This window comes from Salvia splendens, chromosome 4 (genome assembly GCF_004379255.2).
Source record: "Salvia splendens isolate huo1 chromosome 4, SspV2, whole genome shotgun sequence".
In the NCBI taxonomy this organism is placed as follows: Eukaryota; Viridiplantae; Streptophyta; class Magnoliopsida; order Lamiales; family Lamiaceae; genus Salvia; species Salvia splendens.
Genome location: NC_056035.1, coordinates 9,384,498 through 9,404,812, shown reverse-complemented (window position 1 = coordinate 9,404,812; position 20,315 = coordinate 9,384,498). Strand labels below are relative to the sequence as shown.

Here is a 20,315-nt window from a genome sequence, read left to right as displayed (position 1 = left end):
TTCAGAACAGTGGAGACAAGGGTTTGTCGCAAAATCAAAGTATGTTCTATTCTTCTCGCTGAAATTTGGTGCATTTTTCATTGTTTAGAAATTGCAAAGGCTCTGGGAATAAGAGTGTTGGAGGTAGAAAACGACAATCTTGTAGCTGTCACTATGATTACAGGAAAATTTGAGGTGAATGTCAGCTGTCGTGCTATAGTGGGAAAGATTGGTAGCTTATTGCTAGAGTTTAATTCGGCATCAGTGAGACATGTGCATCGAGAAAGAATTTTTGCTGCATATTTCTTGTCATACCATGCATACAACTTCGAGAAATGACTGCATGTCCTTGAACAGTCGCCTACAGATCTTGCTATTTGGTTATTACATGATAGGTTAGAAATTTCTTATGATCGGTAGTATGTAGTCTCGTTCGGGCGTTGCCTGCTTTCGTTACCCAAAAAAATGATACATAATACGGAAACAATATGCGGATTTCGAACATTGAGTTTTTGTTATTTTATGTGTATGTTGTAATATTTTTCTAAATTTTATAATTTATTATTTAATAGATAATAGATTTTATATTTAGTTATATTAATTAATAAAACTTATATTATGTTATTTAATTTAATTTAACATATTGACAAAGTGTCATGAGGTTAGTGTGTAATTTAGATAAAATATATAGGTATGATTGAAAAGTATAAGAAGTTAGTGGGTGAAGAATATTTTTTTGGGTTTGAGTTTAGTGTAAATGGTTGGAACAAAATTAATATTTAGTGTGACATTTCCACTAAAATGAGTTTGAGTATAGTGTAATGGTTGGAGATGCTCTAACTTCTTTTAATAGGTCCATAAAAATTGCTACGATAGATACTTTGTCATAAATTGTCACAATTAATTTATAACCCGTCCTAGGGAAGATGACCATTGACCATTTTCTGGGACAACACGTGATTTTATGCATATTTATTTTAAGAATAATGCTATGCGGCCACATTATGGCCAACCATAAATTAATTAAATAACAAAAAAAATTGATTTTTTTTCAAATTTTTGGTTTAATACTACTTGATTTTACTTTTATATTATCTTCATTATATGTTGCTCAACATGTTAGTGTTGCTCTTTCGTAGTTTTTGATCAACTTATTACTACTGTCATTTCTTGATTGTTGCTCAACGTATACAGTAATTCGTGATATTAATGTGTTTTACGAATGGAATTCAAAGATAAGTATCAACTCACAAGTCTATTCACACACATATAAGTTTATATCGGTAATTCTAATTTTTTTATACATGTAAATGGACTAAATTAACTCTTTATGGCCGGCCACATTATGGTCATTTAGCATCACCCTTATTTTAAAGTGTTTAAGAAGGGAGAGAGAAAGTTATTGGCTGTTTAAAAGTAAGAGAGATGAATAAAGTTAGAGAGATAATAGATTGTTGAGTGTTTAAAAGGAGTATGAGAGATGAAAAATAATAAAGTAAGAGATAAAAAAGGTTATTGAGTGTTTAAAATTAAGAGAAATGAATAAAGTAGGAGAGAGAAAATGTTCTTGGATGTTTTTATTATTTCCAAAATAAGAACGATGTCATTTTGGTTAGGATGAACTAAAAAGAAAGCAGGTCATCTTCGGCGCGACAAGGTTGTAACTTTTTATAATAATACCAATTGAACAAGATTTGTTTTTCATTTACGATGCAAACAACAGAATGAAATATTTTACTTATAATACAGATAAAATTTCCTAAAATATGTGGCCAAATATGAAATACCTTTCAAGACATTCTCTTGAAGTTTAAGATCAAGATTGTAAATTCTTAAACGTGGTAGGGAGAAGGGTGGGTATGAAAAAGTTGATGCAATGGCAACATACGGTCACGCGATTTTGTTGGGTAGGTCAATAATATAAGCTTAATAGTAATCATTTTTTATTATGATTTGAATCTCCTCCACAATTCATTTAATATTCTAGCCTACTTGGCAATGAGATATACTTAATCCACTGTGGTAAACTCAATCAAACGTTTTATGTAAGTTCATTTGGACATTAATTTTGTGCTGAAAATATATGTGTCAATTAATTTAATTTAGAACGAAGGGAGCACTGGATCAAATCATGTGTATTCCAATAAAGTACTATACACTACTTTAGATAGTATATGTATCATAATCAAATAGTATTAAATTTATTAACATATGTCACACATATTTCACATGTAGAAGTGTACACTCGAAACAGTAATTATGAGGAGATATACTACAGAGTATTTAATTTCCAGATTAACCCGTTTCAAGTGAACCACCTGTATGTTTGAATTTACCTACTCTTAGTTAATTAGCAAGTTAGTAATTTTAGTTATAAATATCAATCTAAGACGTCTTTGGATCATCATCAACACAGTGTAGATGACAACAATCAAAAAATTACTTGTGACAGTCACTACGTGTGAAAATGTGAATTAAACACAATCAAAATTATAAATTCAATAACATACACATCGAATAAAGAAACGGCAATGTTTATGTGCAGTGCGAAAAACAGCATGATTTGCATTTGAATTATTTATTTATAGCCAGTCACTACAGTAAAGATAGGCCAATGAAAGTATAGTTAGTCAATCTTTATACATAAATCATAGAAAATTATGTTGTGTTTGCAGAAATTATAAGCCTATATAATAACCGCTAATATGGAAATATGGAATGGCGACATTGACTAATAAATTAACTGTAAAACATCAATATATTTGTTTCCTCCTCTAAAATTGAACAGCAAATCTCTCAAATATAGTACTCCTACTATTACTTTTTCCTCCTCTAAAATTGAACTGCAAATCTCTCAAATATAGTACTCCTACTATTACTTTTTTTCTATTTTCTATACAAGATATTTTAACACTCATTATGTGAGAGGATTGTTCTGCTAGGCGCCCCTACGTGGGCGCTTGGTGAGCGACCACTGACGTGGCAATCGTCATCACTAATTTCTTCTTCTTCTTCTTTAATCTCCTCTCTCCTCTCTCCTCTCCCTTCTTTCATCATTTATCCTCATTCTCTATGCCCATCTCTCACTACAGACCCAGCGAAACCAAGATTCTTCTCAAAATCTATTTTTCGAATTCATGTATACTCAATTGTAGCAATCCCTATTTTTTCATTCAACCGACTTCTCAATCATCTCATTCCTCTATAATTTTTTAATAGTAGATTTTTTGAACCATGGTTTCATTCTCTCTCGTTTGTAATTTTCTCTTTCTCACTAAATTCTCCAACCTTGTCAAGGAGCTTTTCACCATAGAATCAATACTTCTAACTATTTAATGTATACAAATCGTTCCCATTTTTGCATCTGTCAAAAAATTTATGCACTTAATGTTTTCATCAAAATGGGTTTCTTCTAATTTTTCCTTATATTTTGTGAAATCAAGTATACAAGCTTTTACATATGCTTTCATTTAATAGATCTCTGTAAGAAAAAAAATTATTGCTCTGCATTTAAACTCGTATTGATATATTTTCTTTCACTATAACACGAAAATTAGATTTTGCAATTACATCCATTAAAATAGTAATCCCTTGTCAGTCGAAGCTAAAGACTGAGAAATTATTTTCAAGATCAAAAAAAAAAAAGTTGCAGCTAGAAAAAGTAAGTTACCGGAAGCAATAGGGGAATAGGGAAGATAACGAAGAGATTTTGCCGGGATGATAAAACATATCTAATAAATGAATTTTCACATGACTCTAAAATTGCACAACAAAATTGATGGCAGATCACAGATCAGAAAATGAAGATGGACACAGGAGAAGAGAAGGGGCGAGGAGGAGAGAGAGAAGGAGAAGATACAAGAAAGAGGAGAGAGGAAATTAAAGAAGAAGAAAGGAAATTGCTTATGACGATTGCCACGTCAGTGGTCGCTCACCAAGCACCCACGTAGGGGCGCCCAACAGATCAATCCTCCGTCATGTGATACTCTATTATATACTTCCATGTTACATTAAATTAGATAATAGAAAGTCCCATAGATAATTATAAATCACCTACCACCATCCTCCCCACCAAACAATTACACTGACTTCTCAAATTTGCCCTTTACTTACCACCACCCCTCAGGCTTCAACTCATTACTTAATTAAATTAAATTAAATTAAATTAAATTAAATATATCCCTCTTCCACCTTCATTTGTATCGCTCCACCAATAAATACAGCATACCAACCAACACACTTCATTTTATTTGCTTACATTTCCTTCACCAGTAACATAATTCAATCGGCCATGGCCTCCATTTCCAAGCTCTCCGCCTCAGCTTTTGCTAATTCTGCAGCTAGCTTCCGCGGATCTTCACAGCAGCAGCCTATATGCTGTGGTGTTGATCCTCGCAAAAGAATCGTCATTTTCGAGAAATCCATTTCATCCCCCAAGCTGAGTGTGCGCGCTGCCCAAAGAATCACCGGCTCATTGGTGTAAGCATACATATTCATCTTCAGCTTATTTCTCTCGCGTGCTGCTGTTGAGTGGGATTTTTTTTTGTCTTCATAAATATTCGTTTTTTTCTTTCCCGGAAATGAAAGATCTTAGCTAATTTTATGGACTTCGAATTATGAGTATTCTTTCTGTAAATGTGTCTACTAGGGCGCCTTGAAGTGATTAATTCTTTTATAGTGATTCGCGGTTTATGGCTTATGGGACTCGAATTTATAACTCGATCTATGCATGTGGTTGATTTATTTATTTGGGCAGTGTGAGATGCTCTCAAGCTAATGGAAATGGGAGTAGTGTGAAGAGAACCACACTCCATGATCTTTATGAGAAGGAAGGGCAGAGCCCCTGGTACGATAATCTATGCCGTCCAGTTACCGATCTTATCCCGTTGATTGAGAGTGGAGTTCGAGGAGTAACCAGCAACCCAGCGGTAAATTGTCCCATCTCTTCATCAATCATTGCAAAAGATATAAATTTATGTATTATCATCCCAACTTGATTTAAATTCTCTCAAGATCTGATCTATACATAAAATGATTACAATGTTATGCTATTATTAAAAACATTCCCTTTTTTGGATTCTTTTAATTTATCTAGTGTGTATGATTGCAGATTTTCCAGAAAGCAATTTCGACTTCGAGTGCATACAATGATCAATTCAAGTAAGACATGATTGGATTTATTTTCAAATATTGATCCTGTGAATTTGTTGGAGTAGCTTCAAGTGTCTAGAATCTATTGCTGTAGCTTATCCTTGAAAAATACTTCTTCTCTACTTGTTGTTAGTGGGCCAAGATACCGGCAGAGGAAATTGACTTTATCTGAGGCTTATGTGATAAAGTTTAAGTTGAGACTCTCTATTTTTGGTTATTGCAGGCACTATGTGAAGTTGATCTATTGAAAATAAATGATAATTTGGTACTGACTTTAACTTGTGGCAGTTGTTCTATCCTTGTTATTGTTAGGCCCCTTCACCTAATCCTGTATTTTTCATATTTATTCAGAAAGCTATCTTTTATTTCTTATTTGGGAATGATACCTGAATGGCTTCTACTCTGCAATTGAATTTATATTCTCATATAACTGCAGAAAACTAGTACAATCTGGACATGACATCGAAACTTCATACTGGGAGCTCGTCGTGAAAGATATCCAAGATGCATGCAAGCTTTTTGAGTCAATCTACGATGATACAGATGGTGGAGATGGATATGTGTCTGTTGAAGTTTCACCCCTACTTGCTGAGGATACTGAGAATACAATAGAGTCTGCAAAATGGCTTCATCAGTGGGTTAATCGTCGTAATGTCTACATAAAGATTCCTGCTACAGCTCCATGCATTCCTTCGATTAAGGAAGTTATTGCAAATGGAATAAGCATTAATGTTACGGTGAGTTAGTTATTACTACTATCTTTCCAGGGACTAATGATATTGAATTAGTAATATTGTGGGCAACAGTGATTGTCATGTATTCTATTACTCCACTTAATAACACAATACGCCTTATTATAGTATATATGCAACAGCACATAATGGTGGCCATCTTTTCAAAGTAAACTTCCATCTTCATATTTGAACCGTCGATACTGATAGTGAAATTATGGATATGTGCAGCTTATATTCTCTCTTGCAAGATATGAAGCAGTTATTGATGCTTACCTCGATGGCCTTGAAGCGTCTGGGCTCAGTGATCTCTCCCGAGTCACAAGTGTCGCTTCTTTCTTTGTTAGTCGAGTGGACTCCCTTGTTGACAAGATGCTTGAGAAGATTGGGACACCAGAAGCACTTGATCTCCGTGGGAAGGTAGTTCAGTAGTATATGTGAGAAACCTCTAATAGTCCACAGGGCAAAAAATCAGGCAAGAGTATTTTGTTCAACAGGCCGCAAATGCTCAGGCAGCTCTGGCTTTCCAGCTGTATCAGAAGAAATTCTCGGGGCCAAGATGGGAGGCGCTGGTGAAGAAAGGAGCTAAGAAGCAAAGGCTTCTATGGGCCTCAACGAGTGTGAAGAATCCAGCTTATCCAGACACTCTATATGTGGCTCCTCTTGTTGGACCTGATACAGTGAGCCATCATCTTATCCTCAATTAGTGGTCCAGGGGAAAAGTGCTGTGTTCTTTATGACCTTTGACTTTTGCCCCTTGTATCTAATTTCTGCTTGTATCTATAGGTCTCGACCATGCCTGATCAAGCCCTCCTAGCATTCATCGATCATGGGACTGTTTCAAGGACCATCGACGCAAACGTATCTGAAGCTGAAGGCATTTACAACGCTCTTGAGAAGTTGGGAATCGACTGGGGTTATGTTGGGTCTCAACTGGAGCTGGAAGGAGTGGACTCATTCAAGAAGAGCTTCGATAGCTTGCTCGACAGCCTGCAAGAGAAGGCGAATTCCCTGAAGCTAATCAGCCTGTAAGCTGTTTTCATTGCTCGAATAAAGAAAACCACCGGCTGAGTGAGTATTATGTAAACAATAGGAGTTTTATTGAGTTTTGTTTGATACATTTGGTTGCAACGGTTTTTCTTAAGCAAGACATGTACCAAATCGAATAGGCTGCCTATTTATGACAATTTGAATGGTTATATGGTTAATTGTGATACACAATGTAACCATATGGCTCACAGCCTCAAATGAAGCAAATTAAGAGTAGAAAGCACATGCATAAGTAGATCTGAAAAAAACACACAAGAAAGCAGTCCTGCTATAGGTAGAAATAGAATCAGTTGATGGGAAGGCGTTTGCGTTTGTAGCGCACCATGACTTTCCCTTTGACACCAACAACCATGGCATTCCAGTCAATCTCCGGGAAGGGAGAGACGAGCTCCATCTCGAAGTTCCTGAGCAAGTGGCTCCAGATGGCTTTGATCTGCAGGTATGCGAACGGCTCCCCCAGACAACCGTGCCTCCCACCACCGAAGGATACATAGGAGAAAGCTCCTTCCGCCTTGTCCTCCTCTCTCCCCGGACCAAACCTGTCGGGGTCATAAGTGTCGGGATCCTTGTAAATGTGCGGGAGTCGATTTGCAAAGGCAGGTGATGTAGCCACGATGTGCCCCTTGGGAATATCGTACTCCACTCCTTCCTTGCTCTTCACACTGAAATCAGCGTGTGAGCTTCTCAGAAGCATGATCAACGGTGGATGGAGTCTCAGGGCTTCCTAGATGCACCTGTAGAGAACCTCCATCTCCGACAGCACATCGTAGTCGACCTTGTCTCCGTGCTTCTCCATCACCCGCCTCTGTTCCTCCACCACCGCTGACATGTGCTTCCCACTAGTGAGAAGGTGAGCTCCGGACCAGGTGGAGGTGATGGAGCTCGTGTGCTGGCCGGCGAAGAGAGCGGCGATGAGGAGGCCTGTAACCTCTGCTTCGGTCGTTGACCGCCCGTTTTTGTACTTGGAATCTATGAAGCACTGCAGCAGATCATTCTGCGGCTTGCCTGTTTGTTTTCGGGAAGCTATGATGGTTGCGAATATGTCAGCAAGCTTCTTGCGAGCTTGATCGCGGCGGCGATGGGCCGGGATGGGGAGGTAGGGGAAGATGACGTTGATGGGAAGCATACCATTGTCGAGGTCGTGGAAGAGAGTAGAAACATCGTCCATCATCTTATTTCGAACCTCCTGTTAAATGGCTAAGAAGAAGAAGGATTTTGGTAAAAGGCTTGATTATTTTCTTCAACAATATGACACCCTTATATAAGGCATTACAAAGCTTGTGCTACAAGTATTCTTGGGCACCAAGCTAATATATTCTTGGGCACCAAGCTCATGTATTTCTTAGCCTCCAAGCTAATGTATTTCTTAGCCTCCAAGCTAATACAAAGCTTATTCTACAAGCTTATACCTTTCTTTTTCTAACACTCCCCCTCAAATTGAGTAGTGGGATCCCCGATACTCAATTTGTCAAGAACTCCTTCAAGGCTCCTTGAGCTAACTGCCTTGGTCAGTATATCTGCTAGTTGATCTTCAGAACGTACAAAAGGGAATTCGACCACTCCTTCTTCAATTTTTTCCTTGATGAAGTGTCTATCCACCTCAACATGCTTTGTTCGGTCATGTTGGACTGGATTCTCTGAAATGCTTATGGCGGCTTTGTTGTCGCAGTATAACTGACTCTTACTTGGAATATAATCAATCTCTGTCATCAATTTCCTCAACCACATGATCTCGGTCAGACCACTCTTAATTCCTCTGAATTCTGCCTCTGCACTAGACAGGGCTACCACCTTCTGCTTCTTACTCTTCCACGTTACCAAGTTTCCTCCAACGAATGTAAAGTAGCCTGAAGTCGACCTTCTATCCACTGGATTACCTGCCCAATCTGCATCAGTATACCCATGGATGTCTAAGTCTTCAATTCCTAAGAAGTACTTGAGATCACCTAAATCCTTCATCTCAAATTCTTTGAAAAGCTTCTCCTTCAAATTCTCAATTTCCTTTGCATCATCGCCTGTAATAATCATGTCATCAACGTACACAATTAAACAGGTAGTCTTTCCCTCGTGCCTTTTCAGGAACAGTGTATGATCTGAATTGCTTTGCCTGTATCCATAGCTCTTCATTGCGTCTGCAAATCTACCAAACCAGACTCTCGGTGACTGCTTTAGCCCATACAGAGTCTTCCTCAATCGGCATCCTTCACCTGCCTTGAACTCATCAGAGAAGCCTGGTGGCGCCTCCATATATATTTCCTTTTTCAACTCCCCATGAAGAAAGGCGTTAGTGACGTCGAACTGGTACAGTGGCCAATCTCGATTGGCGGCAATGGAAAGTAGTACTCGGACTGTATCCATCTTAGCTACAGGAGAGAACGTTTCTGAGTAGTCTATTCCATAAGTCTGAGTGTACCCTTTAGCCACCAGTCGAGCTTTATACCGCTCGATACTTCCATCCGGTCTCCGCTTAATGGTGAACACCCATCTGCACCAAACTGGTTTCTTTCCTTCGGGGAGTATACACTTGTCACAGGTGTGGTTACGCATTAAAGCATCTATCTCCTTTTTCATAGCTTCTCTCCAATGCTTGTTCCTCATCGCTTCATCGGCTGACTGTGGGATTTCCTCCTCGTCGTAGAGTGCTTCCTCGAACGCCTGAGCCATCTCAGTCAGGTGCCCTTTTGCCAAGTTAGCAATAGAGTATCTTGCCTTTCTGTTGATTCTTTCTGGACTGTACCTCTTTGGTGGTACTCCTCTGTTTGCCCTTGGAGGTAGTATATATCTCCCAGTGTCAGGATCGACTCCCTCAACTTCATCCATTTCAACTTCTTTAGGTTGATCACTATTCTCCCCCTGAGTCTCATCCACAACACTAGTTCCAGTAATCTCATTGACAGGGGCAAGAGTACTTACATTCGATATCAGGAGCGGAGAGTCACTACTAGGACTTGTGTCACCTGCCGCTTCAGTCTGCACCACGTCAGAGACTTGTCCAGCGGAGTTGCGTACTGCTTCATCTGGTAGGTCCACTTCTGGTACACTTGGCATTGACACCCAGCTTAGTGGGTCACTATTAGGTGTCCTAATATCACCCTCCCCCTGACCGCTAAGGTGGGTATAGAAGTACTCTGATTCAAGAAAGTCACAATTCATGGTCGTGTACATACGATTAGATTTAGGATCAAAGCATCTATAACCCTTTTGGTTCACCCCGTAACCCACAAATACACATTTAATAGCGCATGGGGATAATTTTGTTCGTTCATGTTTTGGTATATGGACAAAGACGGAGCAGCCAAAGATCCGAGGTTTTAGGGAAAGATGTTGAGGAATGGTCGTGTATAGGGCTAGGGTATCGACTGGCGTTTGAAACTTTAGGATATGGGTAGGTAGCCGATTTAGAAGGTAAGCGGAAGTGGCGAGGGCTTCAGGCCAAAAGGTCTTTGGGACTTGTGATTCAATGAGTATGGCACGGGTCATTTCTAGTAGGATTCTGTTTTTCCTTTCGGCTACCCCATTTTGTTCTGGAGTGTGGGCACAGGTAGGGGTGGGTCGGTACGGTATACCGTACCGACCGTGCCATACCGCATACCGTAACGGAAAGTACGGTATGAAAAAATTCAATACCGATACCGTACCGAATTATCGGTATACCGAAATTCCGGTATACCGGAAATTCGGCATGATATTTTTTGATACCGGTTACCATACCGTTATTACGGTATACCGTAATAACGGTACGGTAACGGTAACGGTATACCGTAATTCGTCCATCACTCTATTTAATTTTATATTTTGGTTGGCATGTTATCAAGTATCATATTATATTTGTTGTTGCCGATGATGTTGATATTTAGGTATCTTTTAATATATATATATATATATATATGGATTATTTTGATTACATATATTTTTGTTTAATAATGATAGTTTTAGATATTTTGGATGATAAATGGTACTTTTGCATCATAAAATGATAGTTTGAGGGGATAAAATGATAGTTTCAAATGATAAAATGATACTTTTGTTTTAAAATGATAGTTTTAGATTTTTTGGATGATAAAATGATACTTTTGCATCATAAAATGATAGTTTGAGGGGATAAAATGATAGTTTCAAATGATAAAATGATACTTTTGTTTAATAATGATAGTTTTAGATTTTTAGGATGATAAAATGATACTTTTGCATCATAAAATGATAGTTTGAGGGGATAAAATGATAGTTTCAAATGATAAAATGATACTTTTGTTTAATAATGATAGTTTTAGATTTTTTGGATGATAAAATGATACTTTTGCATCATAAAATGATAGTTTGAGGGGATAAAATGATAGTTTCAAATGATAAAATGATACTTTTGTATACCGGAATACCGTGGATTCGGTATACCGCGGTATACCAAGGTATAGAAAAAATGATACCGTTACCGTACCGAAACACTGCGGTACGGTATCATACCGTACCGGAAACTGCGGTATACCGAAAAATCGGTATTTTCGGTATTTTTCGGTACGGTAAGTCCGGTATTACGGTATTTCGGTATAATTTCCCACCCCTAGGCACAGGTGGTTTGGTGTATCATTCCCTTTTCTAGGATGAACTGTTTCATTTTGGAATTGACAAACTCCCCCCCATTATCAGATCGAAGGGTTTTGATGGGTTTTTGGTATTGTGTTTGGACAAGATTATAGAAGTGGACAAAGTTTTCGAAAACTTCAGATTTATGCTTCATAAAGTATACCCAAGTCATACGGGTACAATCGTCAACAAAGATAAGAAAGTATCTAAAGTCTTGTCCCCCAACTACTGGTGCAGGCCCCCAAACATCAGAATGTATTAAATCAAAAATAGATTTAGTACGAGAATTACTCAACGGATAGGGGTTTCTATGGCTTTTAGCTAAAACACAAGTTTCACAATACATGCTCGCTTTTGAAGTGATATTAGGAAATAACATTTTTAAATAACCCGGAGAAGGATGTCCTAGGCGTCGGTGCCAAAGCCAAGCTTCCCTATCAGCAGACCCGTGAGTTAGCATGACAGCTCCTTTTTGGGCTATCTCATCCACGTAGTACAGCCCGTTACTTTCAGTGCCACGCCCAATAATCTCTCCGGTCCTGATATCTGCAGTAGACAGAAATTCGGTTGCATTAGCAGTGTGCAATTTAATTCCCGAGTCACATGACTGATTGACAGTAGTTTATGGGAAAGTGAGGGAACATGCAAACAATTAGATAATTCTAAAGTTGGAGAAATCTTCACAGTCCCTGCTCCCTTTACAACCGTAAAATCCCCCACTAGCAGTCTGAATATGAGATAGGTGAGGCTTGTGAGTTTTAGAAATATCTGACTCATCATAAGTCATCGTGTCAGTGGCCCCGCAATCAAAAATCCACCTATTGATTTTTCCAATACCTGCAGACATAGCACTTGCTGTCCCAAAATTTTCTAGGACTTGAAACCTATTTTTACATTCAATGGGGGCTGATTTATAGCTTTCGAGCATGTTGGGGTTTATTTTAGAATTTTGGAATTTTATTGGGGCCAAATCAAACATATTTTCATCATGAGGTATATTTTGTAAAGGTAAGGAAGGCCGAGGGTTAGGTTGCAAACCTAACCCTAATACCGCGTTACCTCCCGCCGTCTCCCTCATTTCCTCTTCATCGGATTTGGTTCCTCCAGTGGCGAACTGCGCGATTCCGGCTGTTCTCGGTGGTGCGTCGATCAACTGCTCGTTGCCCCGGGTATGAGTAGCCGTGTCACGGCTGCCCTCGGTGGCGGCGAGGGTTATGATTCCTCCATCCTTTCCAACAGCCACGGCGGCGTGGCCTTTGCTCCACGGTGGCCGAGTAGCCGCCAATTTGTGCTTCAACTCCCACCATTCCGGATACCCCACCAATTCAAAGCATTGCTCTCTTGTGTGCTTGCGTTTTCCACAATTGGAACAAACCAATTTGGATCTATCATCATCCGTTCTTCGCTCCTCGGATGTCCGTTGGTTCCATCCCCCATTTCCGCTACTGCCACCACGGCGTGGAGCGGTGGAGTGATTTGGCCTCCTCGCCGTGAATAGCCCTGCTCCGATTCCGTCTCCTGGAGGTTTTCCGTCTGTAGGACGGAGAATTTCCGATCGGGCATCTTCTCGCGTCGCTATGTTGTACGCTTGCTCGGCTGAGGGAAGTGGCTCCATTTTTAACACCTCTCTCTTTACGATTTCATACTTGTCATCCAATGCCGTAAGAAACTGATATAGTCTGTTTTGTTCAGTTTCTTCATTGTGGATCTGTATATCATCTGGGCATTTCATCCGGTTGGGCCTCTTTTGGTCAATTGCTGTCCAGATCTCATTGAGATCGTTCCACACTTCCTCCAGTATGGTGTTCCCCTGTTTTAGAGTGCTTGCCCTACGGTGTAGATCGTATATCTGTAACGAATCTCCACCGCTTTTGTATGTTACGGCCAGGCTGTCCCATATGTGCTTCGCCGTCGGTTGTTGAGCCACTCGGCTGACCAATTTGGTCTCGATATTTTGAACTAGCCACGTAAATACACAATGGTCGGCTTCCTGCCATTGTGTAAACGTTGGATCTGTTCTTGCTGGTGGGGATGAGACTCCAGTGATGTGAGATACCATCCCCCTTCCGCTAATCGCATTGTGCATCAGGATGGACCATACCGGATAGTTCTCTCCGTTGAGTTTAAACCCTACTGTCAAGGGTTGAGAATCGGTCTTGTATATTGGTTTTTCTGGTTTGTCGGGATTTTCTGGTGGTTGGTTTTGCATGAGGCTTTTTCGCATGAAATTTGAAAAGAGACGTGCAAACTCATCCGCTTCGAATGAGTTCGGGTCGCCAGTGATCACCTTTTCAGTTTCTGACATTTCTGCCTTTTACAGGTTCTTGGCCAAGAGGTTGGGAGAGGTTTAAGAGCGATGATGAGATTGATTCTGAGCTCCAAGAATCGTTGCTGGCTCTGATGCCATGTTAAATGGCTAAGAAGAAGAAGGATTTTGGTAAAAGGCTTGATTATTTTCTTCAACAATATGACACCCTTATATAGGGCATTACAAAGCTTGTGCTACAAGTATTCTTAGGCACCAAGCTAATATATTCTTGGGCACCAAGCTCATGTATTTCTTAGCCTCCAAGCTAATGTATTTCTTAGCCTCCAAGCTAATACAAAGCTTATCCTACAAGCTTATACCTTTCTTTTTCTAACCCTTATAACATCCATGCATTCAAAAGTTTTTGTATAAATTACATCTCATAAATTCGGATCATGTACCGAATAACATTTGTGAAATTTATGTTACTTAAAGGTTGTTACGCCATTTTATGATTAATAATTACATAAAAACATCCTTTGAAGATACGATATTTATTCCAACATACTCCAAGTATAATGCATATGACGGATAATTTACAATTTTTGAAAATTCGACTCATATTTACACGTCCAAGAGCAAGCTTTAAATCTATATTTGGGCCCATCAATTTTTAGCCCATGAACTAAGACCCAATAGATTTAATTCCCAAAACCAATCTCACCTGATTTATTCAAGTAAACTAATTCTAGAATAAATGTTTTTACATGACCTTAATTAGGAAACCGTTGCATTCCATCGGAGTAAAATCCAAATAATAGATCACATTTATTTATCATATAAAAACGATGAAAATATGCTAATTTTGGGTACTGGAATTTCGATAATTTCAGTAAATGTTTTTTTTTTCTTTTTTCTTTTTTGTTGGAGTCCAAGGCAAATAGTGATATGGGTTGAGGCCAATCAACCACATTCCTGTCAGCTTCTACAATTAATGCCACGGATTACGATTAATTTTTCTACTTGTATTTATTAGTGCTTTGCTCCACACATGGTAGTTGGATCACTCTTTATTGCACCCATCATCACACATTCATTACCCTGATTGCTATCTGTCATCACTGTGAAAATTGATCAACTCAATGCACATTTCTGTTGAAATGATTTTCCTAGTATTTCATTCTGAACATTAGAAGTGGGCGCCCTAACGAACGCCCTAAAGCCCGCCCTATATATTTCACTATTGTTTTATTAATTAATTTAAATGTTTTTAAATATGTCAATGCAAAATAATTAAAAAATACAACGATTAATTAAAAATGGCAAATCCTACATTGATTAAAAAAAGTTTTACACGAGTTAGAAATGAAAAAAAAGTTGACAACTCTACAAAAGTCCCAACTTGCGACGCAGCTCATCGATCATCCCCTGGAGGTATTCGGCTTTGGCCGGGTCCTGACATTGCATGAGGAAAAGTGAATGAAAAGGTTACAAATGAAGGTGGGGGAGGGGTATTTATATAAATAAATTTTTCAGAATTAAAAAATTAAAAAAATAATAATAACGCGTTGCATCGTCCGCGTCATCCACGGTGGGCGGACGATGTCCTATCGTCCGCGGATGATTTATAGGGCGCATACGATGCATCGGGCATCGTCCGCCCCATTGCGGATGCTCTACTCAAGATGGAATTTTTGAAGTCAATTCAAAACAATAGTATGAGACATGATCATGAAAATATTTCATCCGTACGTTATTTTGACGATATGCATACCTGTAATGATTAGGGGAAGAATGAAGATAATGGTTAATCCAATTGCCGGTGGCAGCTGCTGCATTAATTAATGATGTGTATATGTCAGTAATTCCTTCCTCTTCATCTTGACGTTGCATTCCTTAATAATTTCCAATTAAATGAAGAAAATATGATAGCGATGTACCAAACTTAGTGGACGCATGAATATATAATTCTGCAATTCAAGATGAGGGCAGCGGTAACAGCAACAGGGCTGGTTAAGTAGCAGCAGCATTCAGGCTCAGCCACATGCATGGGATGGCTTCCCGGGAGATCAAGTCACCCGAGCCCCTCCCCGTGACTCCGGTGAGCGTAGAGGCGCCTCACCGGAGGAAGCGGCTTGGGCTGTACTTTCTTGAATCCGACGACAGGAGGACGGCTCTGGGGGGCGGCTACACTGGAGGAGCAACACCGGTGAGCATCCGCGGGAAACCACTTTCCGAGCTCAGTGTGTCCAAGACCGGCGGCTGGCTTGCTGCTTTCTTCATATTTGGTAATAGGAAAATATGCACTTGGTGTTTTTTTGTTCAAAATGATATATTACCCAGTTCAACTTTAACTTTTGCAGGGAATGAAATGGCAGAGAGAATGGCTTACTTTGGTTTGTCTGTGAACATGGTGGCGTTCATGTTCTACGTGATGCACCGCCCTTTCGAGGCCTCTGCTAACGCAGTCAACAACTTCTTAGGGATATCGCAGGCGTCGTCCGTGCTTGGTGGTTTCCTCGCAGACGCATATCTCGGGAGATACTGGACCATAGCCATCTTCACCACCATCTATCTTGCAGTAAGCAATTTTTCAGACTTCAAACATATTGATTGATCTATATCTAAAGTTATTGTTATTTCTTGAAAGGGTCTAACAGGGATCACCTTGTGCGCAACCATAACTAGTCTGATGCCAAATCAAGACAAATGTGATCAGATTGCCCTTCTCCTGGGCAACTGTGATCCTGCAAAGCCATGGCAGATGCTTTACCTCTACGTAGTTCTCTACGTTACTGCGTTTGGAGCCGCAGGGATTAGGCCGTGCGTCTCTTCCTTTGGCGCGGACCAATTTGACGAAAGAAGCAGGGACTACAAGAAGCATCTCGACAGATTCTTTAACTTCTTCTACCTCTCAGTCACTGTTGGAGCAATTGTGGCATTCACAGTAATAGTGTACATTCAGATAAAACACGGATGGGGTAGCGCCTTTGGTTCGTTAGCTGTAGCTATGGCCATTTCGAACTTGGTTTTCTTCATCGGAACTCCTCTTTATAGGCACAGGTTACCTGGTGGAAGCCCCCTCACCCGGGTGGCACAAGTCCTGGTTGCCGCCTTTAGGAAGAGAAAAGCTTCGTTTCAGAGCAGTGAGATAGTTGGCTTGTACGAGCTTCCTGGCAAAAGATCAGCCATAAAGGGTAGCAGCAAGATCGCACACACAGATGACTTCAGGTAAGTGATTCTTTAAAAGAAACATCATCACCATGTCCTGATTTGATGATTTGGGATTAATTTGAACCTGCAGATGCTTGGACAAGGCAGCCCTGAAGCTGAAAGAAGACGGCATTGATCCGAGCCCCTGGAGGCTCTGCACAGTCACACAAGTTGAGGAGATAAAAATCCTTATCAAACTGGTCCCAATTCCAGCTTGCACCATTATGCTCAACCTTGTCTTAACAGAATTTCTAACTCTATCAGTACAGCAAGCGTACACATTAAACACTCACATGGGCCGTCTAAAGCTTCCTGTAACGTGCATGCCCGTCTTCCCTGGACTCAGCATATTCCTGCTGCTCTCACTGTATTACTCAGTGTTTGTTCCATTATCCCGGAAAATAACAGGCCATCCTCACGGTGCCTCTCAACTGCAACGGGTGGGCATCGGCTTGGCTGTCTCCATTGTGTCCGTGGCATGGGCCGGACTCTTCGAGAGGTACAGGAGACATTACGCCATAGAACACGGCTACGAGGTTAGTTTCCTGACCCCCATGCCGGACCTGAGTGCATACTGGCTGCTCATACAGTATTGCTTGATCGGCATTGCTGAGGTTTTCTGCATTGTTGGATTACTGGAGTTTCTCTACGAAGAGGCACCGGATGCCATGAGAAGCATAGGATCTGCATACGCCGCGGTTGCTGGTGGCTTGGGTTGTTTTGCAGCCACCATACTCAACAACATTGTCAAGTCTGTCACGGGCGATGAAGAGAAAAGAAGACCCTCTTGGCTGTCTCAGAATATAAACACGGGCCGATTTGATCATTTCTACTGGCTGCTTACAGTCATGAGCGTGATCAATTTCGGCGTGTTTTTGTTCGCAGCACATAGGTATCAATACAGAGCAAAGCAGGTGACAGAGATAAGAGAACAAGCAATCATGCAACTTAGCACCAGGGATCATACACTACCTTAGTATTTGTTTCTGTAGTCTGATGTTATAATTCCTTCTTCCAATTTAATGTAAATGTAACCGTAACCGGTGTCTTCAGTCAAGTACCGGACCTTTAAAGGTCATCGTCTTAATAGCTCATCTGCGTGTCAAAATACTTCATTACATTCCTGAAGAGCCTGAGTGTTCTCAGATTTTGAGAAACAAATTCAGATTTATACAGATATATGTAGGAATCAAATACAAAGCAACAACAATCTACAGAGTCACTGGCAAGTTCCATAAACAGGAATTTGGAACTTTCCAAGTAAACTAGATTAATATAACTCAATCATTTCTTCACAGGCATAAAAATGGAGAATGTGCGAGTGCGGTAGGAACCACTAGCAAGCTGGAACAATAGGATCACTAAAACAATAAGAAAAGATGACAACATAGATAGTGAAGTATTATGAATAAACATTTCGTCTAGAGCTGACTTGATCCTCCCAGAATCCCTTTAAGTTGAGGTTTCATATAACCATTATTGACTTTGTATTCAGATCTAATACCAGTTTGAGTTTGTTTCTTCTCGAAAAAATATACAGGGGCGTGCCACAAGCACAGATCCCATGTCAAGCGTCATTACATGGATATATCTTCCTGCAGTTTGGGGGTAGGCCAAAGAAATGAAATGCATAATTGCATATTGCATCAAACCGAATTCCCTGAAAACGAACAAGAGCAGTGACATGTCCCTCCAGTCCAAATTACCATCCCTCATATTCTATTGCATCTTGTGAGGGTAGGGACAAATGATTTGTTTGAATAAGACAATTTGTCTTTGTAAATAAATATTTAAACACTTCAACTGTACTTTATATTATGTATGGAGAATTATACCTAAAGGCTACTTTTGTCTAAAGCATACTACTATAATAAGAGAAAATCACGAGTTTGATTTTGGCTTAATAATGAGCAGTAATAAAGAAGGGAGTGACAACTGGTGCAGCACGATTAATTGGAATGGAAAATTACTTGGTAGTCTTGTGCATGCGTGCCCTATTCAATTTAACGTAAAATTATGATATTCATTATAGCAGCAGGTATTGTGTATTCGCCATAATTTAAGTTAAATGATGTGTAATTTTAGGTTTATTACAATAAGATAATATAACACTCAAGTTCAATTAATTAACCCAAATATTACCACTTCGCTGCAAGATTACAGCTTCGTGTGTAGTAATTTAAGGTGTCGATCCACAGGAAAGGGAAGATTATTTAACTCTAAAACAAAGAAAAGACATACAAAAAAAGTGGTTTGATTTGAAGATTTGGTTTCAATATTATGCTAAAACAATTAAAAGGAATAAAACGAGCAAGATGAACGAAGAGAAGAAATTGTTACTCCAAACAATTGTAGACAACAAGAGGATTTATCTTATAATTCGATTCTATCTCAAAATAAACGGGACAATTAAGAGCCAAATAAGGCGAAGGCACTAAACATGCTAAACACCAATGATTAAAGAATAGCTAAACACATATTCTTAAAACCAAGTTCCACAATTCTACAAATCCTACGGAAGCGCGAGATTCATAGAACCGTTTCAATTATGCTCAACATCTATTATCAATTTGTCATCTAAACGAATTCAAATGATAATTCAATACTACTTTGGTCCATCTTATTTTAAGCTAAAGAGGCATCAAAATAAGAAAGTAAAACTATCACAAAAGATGCACCTTAGGGGATAATTTCATTCAATGTACAAGTAGCAAAGATAATTATGAAATAGAAACGAACATAGAATAAATCATTAAATGTATTTGTCTAACAACGTATTTGGAGCAACAATGAAGTTCTTAGCCTATCATAATTAAACTAGGAACAACAATGTCGAATGAAACCATGGATCAATTTCGGAGAAGTTGAGGATGATGAACAATTCAAGTTTCCCTCTTTGCAATTTAATCTTCAACCTCGTTCTCTAAACTTTTCTCCACGTAATTTTCCAACCAAGCTTCTCTTCCCAATTCTTCTCTGCCCAATCCCCTCCTTTTTTTTCTCTGCCGAAAAACGTCCAAAAACTGACGCAAACTGCCATTTTACAGTTAAGGATGAACCACCCGGTCGGGTGGAATTTTGAAGCTGAAATATCACCCGACCGGGTGAGAGGAATTTCATCCTCTCTGGACTATTCATGCCTTGCGAATCTCACCCGACCGGGTGAATTTTTGAGACAGAAAAATCACCCGGTTGGGTGATACGTTCTGGACTCCGCATGCATTAAATATATCACCCGGCCGGGTGGCCACTTTTGAGAGCTTTCTAAGCAGAAATTTGCACAAATTTTCACCATCCGAGCTTCATTCCTTGTTTCGTTTCACCATTCATTCCTCTTCCTACACCATAAAACATACTTTTGC

General features: G+C 39.5%; 3 protein-coding genes and 1 pseudogene across 4 annotated transcripts in view; 2 read left to right on the top strand and 2 right to left on the bottom strand.

The window, feature by feature from the left end:
• The window catches only part of LOC121798419 (DEAD-box ATP-dependent RNA helicase 21-like), a 794,448-nt gene that overhangs the window by 722,116 nt on the left and 52,017 nt on the right, over positions 1–20,315 (bottom strand). The gene's annotated exons all lie outside the window — the stretch shown is intronic.
• On the top strand, positions 4,188–7,069 carry LOC121798433 (transaldolase-like). The gene is made up of 7 exons (XM_042197435.1): positions 4,188–4,458; positions 4,736–4,907; positions 5,090–5,139; positions 5,567–5,867; positions 6,093–6,281; positions 6,359–6,541; positions 6,648–7,069. The coding sequence occupies exons 1-7, from the start codon at positions 4,271–4,273 to the stop codon at positions 6,891–6,893; spliced, it is 1,329 nt and encodes a 442-aa protein (XP_042053369.1). The 5' UTR covers positions 4,188–4,270; the 3' UTR covers positions 6,894–7,069.
• LOC121800615 lies at positions 7,198–8,246 on the bottom strand (annotated as a pseudogene).
• On the top strand, positions 15,522–18,047 carry LOC121798422 (protein NRT1/ PTR FAMILY 6.1-like). 2 transcript variants are annotated; one of them, XM_042197422.1, is made up of 4 exons: positions 15,525–16,028; positions 16,104–16,321; positions 16,391–16,971; positions 17,045–18,047. In XM_042197422.1, exons 1-4 carry the CDS (start codon positions 15,785–15,787, stop codon positions 17,928–17,930), a joined length of 1,929 nt encoding a protein of 642 aa, XP_042053356.1. In that variant the 5' UTR covers positions 15,525–15,784; the 3' UTR covers positions 17,931–18,047. The 2 variants fall into 2 exon arrangements, with proteins under 2 accessions (XP_042053355.1, XP_042053356.1); XM_042197421.1 differs by having other exon boundaries at positions 15,522–16,321.